At 42.5% G+C, this 3,557-nt stretch overlaps 1 protein-coding gene across 1 annotated transcript; it reads right to left on the reverse strand.

Moving 5' to 3' along the window:
* Positions 1-1,241: 1,241 nt before the first annotated feature.
* LOC146649016 (uncharacterized) lies at positions 1,242-3,280 on the reverse strand. The gene is made up of 4 exons (XM_085387027.1): positions 3,158-3,280; positions 2,675-2,816; positions 2,530-2,583; positions 1,242-2,449 (listed from the first exon to the last, which is right to left on the reverse strand). The coding sequence occupies exons 1-4, from the start codon at positions 3,263-3,265 to the stop codon at positions 1,305-1,307; spliced, it is 1,449 nt and encodes a 482-aa protein (XP_085243153.1). The 5' UTR covers positions 3,266-3,280; the 3' UTR covers positions 1,242-1,304.
* Positions 3,281-3,557: the final 277 nt, after the last annotated feature.

The following is a 3,557-nucleotide window of genomic DNA, read 5'->3' on the forward strand; positions in this document are numbered from 1 at the left end:
AGTGGCGCTACAGCTACAGATGGTGAAGCAGCAAGTGATGTGGAGAAAAACCCAAGTGAAATAAATAAATAATTAATTAAATGTGTCAATAATTAATTAATTACATGTGTCGTAAATATTTATGTAATTAATTATTTCTGATTTTAATTAATTATTGCCACATTTAATTAATTATTTAATGGTGTATTTAATTAATTCATTATGGCAGTCCTGGCGTTCCATAGGATCTTTGTTCCCTACAAGTGAGGAAACACTACACAATGTGTTACTCTTCTATCACTCCCAGTTTCAACATTTTGCCCATTTTCTTCTGAACAATTTGCCTGTTGTGCTCGAGTCAGGCTATGAGTGCATTATCACCCCAGGCTGTGTTTCAAAATAGCGCTCTTTGAGCAAAGTAAGTTTCTGGGGTGGCTGTAGCTCAGGTGGCAGAGCAGGTCAGCCACTAATCAGAAGGTCGGTGGTTCGATCCCAGGCTGCCTCCTGGCTGCATGCCAAATATACTTGGGCAAGATACTAACCCCATGTTTGCCTACTGGTGGTGGTCAGAGGGCCCGGTGGCGCCTGTGGCCGGCAGCCTCGCCTCTGTCAGTGCCCCCCAGGGCAGCTGTGGCTGCAATGTAGCTTGCCATTGCCAGTGTGTGAATGACTGAATGTAGTGTAAAGTACTTTGGGGTCCTTAAGGACTAGAAAAGCGCTATACAAATGCAGGCCATTTACCATTTAAAGTCGGGCAGGTGGGAGAACAAATCTGCAAACCGCTGCAAAATTGAGGTCACTTTTTCTTTTGTTAGATTAACAAGTTCAATGCGGCTCCCTATGTGGATGAGAGCAAGTGGTTCAGAAAATGTGGTAGATTGTGGTGCTTGGTCTTTCCCCCAGTGGTAGGACCTCTATGTACATTCTGATTAAGTTATGAAGTTTATGTGAACTTATTAGCCTTGTGATTTTACAACTGAAATTTGTGTAGATATAGGACCAAATGGCATCAAATGGTTTGACTGTATAGTACAACATACCCCAAAACTTCAACATTTACATACTGAAAATATGTCTTAAGCTTGGACTTTTACTTCTTCAAGAAGCATGTCTCCTTTCTTAATTTGACTGATCTCACATATGGTGGAAATATATAATGTCAAGTCTGAGAGCACTTGTGATTCCAGAAAATAAACGTGACAGTAACTCATTGGACACAGTATTAGATGATCACTTTTTATTAACAACTCTTTTATGTAATAAAAAAGTGGGATCTTCAAAAACAAATACAATGCAAAAGCCCTCAAATAAGGCATTTCTTGGGCTTACTGGGAGCAATGGAATAAATTGCACCTTATTTTCAGAGTCCTTTTTCCCCCTTCACTCTTCATCTTCTCCAGAGGCTCCTGCTGTACTTTTTCTTTTCTCTCTCTTACTTTGGCTTCACTCTTCATCTTCTCCAGAGGTTCCTGCTGCACTTTTTCTTTTCTCTTTCCTACTTTGGCTTCACTCTTCATCTTCTCCAGAGGCTCTGCCTGTATCTTTTCTTCCTTCCTTTGCCTTTTGCCGCTCATCTTCTCCAGAGGCTCTGCCTGTATCTTTTCTTCCTTCCTTTTCCTTTTGCCGCCCATCTTCTCCAGAGGCTCCTGCTGCACTTTTTCTTTTCTCTTTCCTACTTTGGCTTCACTCTTCATCTTCTCCAGAGGCTCTGCCTGTATCTTTTCTTCCTTCCTTTTCCTTTTGCCGCTCATCTTCTCCAGAGGCTCCTGCTGTACTTTTTCTTTTCTCTTTTCTACTTTGGCTTCACTCTTCATCTTCTCCAGAGGCTCTGCCTGTATCTTTTCTTCCTTCCTTTTCCTTTTGCCGCTCATCTTCTCCAGAGGCTCCTGCTGTACTTTTTCTTTTCTCTCTCTTACTTTGGCTTCACTCTTCATCTTCTCCAGAGGCTCTGCCTGTATCTTTTCTTCCTTCCTTTGCCTTTTGCCGCTCATCTTCTCCAGAGGCTCCTGCTGCACTTTTTCTTGTCTCTTTCCTACTTTGGCTTCACTCTTCATCTTCTCCAGAGGCTCTGCCTGTATCTTTTCTTCCTTCCTTTTCCTTTTGCCGCTCATCTTCTCCAGAGGCTCCTGCTGCACTTTTTCTTTTCTCTTTCCTACTTTGGCTTCACTCCTCATCTTCTCCAGAGGCTCCTGCTGCACTTTTTCTTTTCTCTCTCTTACTTTGGCTTCACTCTTCATCTTCTCCAGAGGTTCCTGCTGCACTTTTTCTTTTCTCTCTCTTACTTTGGCTTCACTCTTCATCTTCTTCAGAGGCTCCTGCTGTACTTTTTCTTTTCTCTCTCTTACTTTGGCTTCACTCTTCATCTTCTTAAGAGGCTCCTGCTGTACTTTTTCTTTTCTCTCTCCTACTTTGTCTTCACTCTTCATCTTCTCCAGAGACTCTTCTTGTATCTCTTTCTCCTCCAGTTGTTCTTTATTTTAAGAAAATAATCATTTACTTACTCATTAACTTAACATTGTTCATATTGTGCAATATAATGTTAATATTTACCTGAGGTTATTATTGCTGCAGATGACATTCCACTTTGGTCTTTCTTGTTGTTATCTAAGACCAAATGAGAAATAAATAAATACCACTTCACCTTAAAGTTCTTTGAACTTGTGTATTTTTACTACAGCTGCTGGTTTCCAGTTACCAGATCTGGGTATGGTGTCTTCAAAGAGAGTTGATTGATGAAAAGTGAGCCTCTTCAAGCATCTGGTTTGGTGAATCACCCTTTTTTCTGAACTCTTATTCACAGTCATTGCTTTGTCTTGGCTTACATAGGCCTGCTGCATCTGAAAAATGATGATTGACAAAGAAAAACAAGGTTACTTTAGCTCATCTAGATGTAATGTTCAGATTTGTTATGTAACAACTGGAATTTGGTGCTGTAATCGTAATGAGCTCATCGCCGTTTCTCTGTCCTGTACATATAACACACAGAAATGCAAGAAGACTATGGTGTGAAGACGTGTCTCCCGGGGCTCCGCAAAGCAATGACAAAAATATTGGTTTAAGACGCATCCGCATTTACTATATCAGCCCTGTAGGCTCTAAATAACCGTTCTTGCCGCCGAGCATCCGCTCGTTTATTTATTTTTTTTATTTTTTCACTCTCTGAGGTCGGGAAACCTACTTTTGACAACTTCTGGGAAAGGCCGTAGGAGCTTCTTTCCTGGTTGGCTGTGGTGACCGTAGCAGTTGCGTCCGGGCAATCAAGTTCTCCCACTAAAAGCCTCACCATTTGCTCTTCATTTTTCTTTTTGTACAATGGCAGATAAGAGGGAGCACCGTCGAAAACGGGGTCAAGCCGGCGCGGGTGGTTCTCAGAGCCCGGAGCTGGGCCGCGAATCCCAACGTGACGCGGCTATCACAGAGAGCAGCTACGAGCAGGGTGCGGGCGCACCGCTCGGTGAAGCCACATTTACCAGAGCATTGGAGGCTCTGAAACGGGACATCTGCGACAAGCTTGAATGCAAGATTGACACGGTTACCCATACACTGCGGTCAGAAATATCATCTGTGAAGGCTGAGTT

Source organism: Rhamphochromis longiceps, linkage group LG17, assembly GCF_057381845.1.
Source record: "Rhamphochromis longiceps isolate RC_006_pf linkage group LG17, R_longiceps_female_GT1.1, whole genome shotgun sequence".
Lineage (NCBI taxonomy): Eukaryota > Metazoa > Chordata > Actinopteri > Cichliformes > Cichlidae > Rhamphochromis > Rhamphochromis longiceps.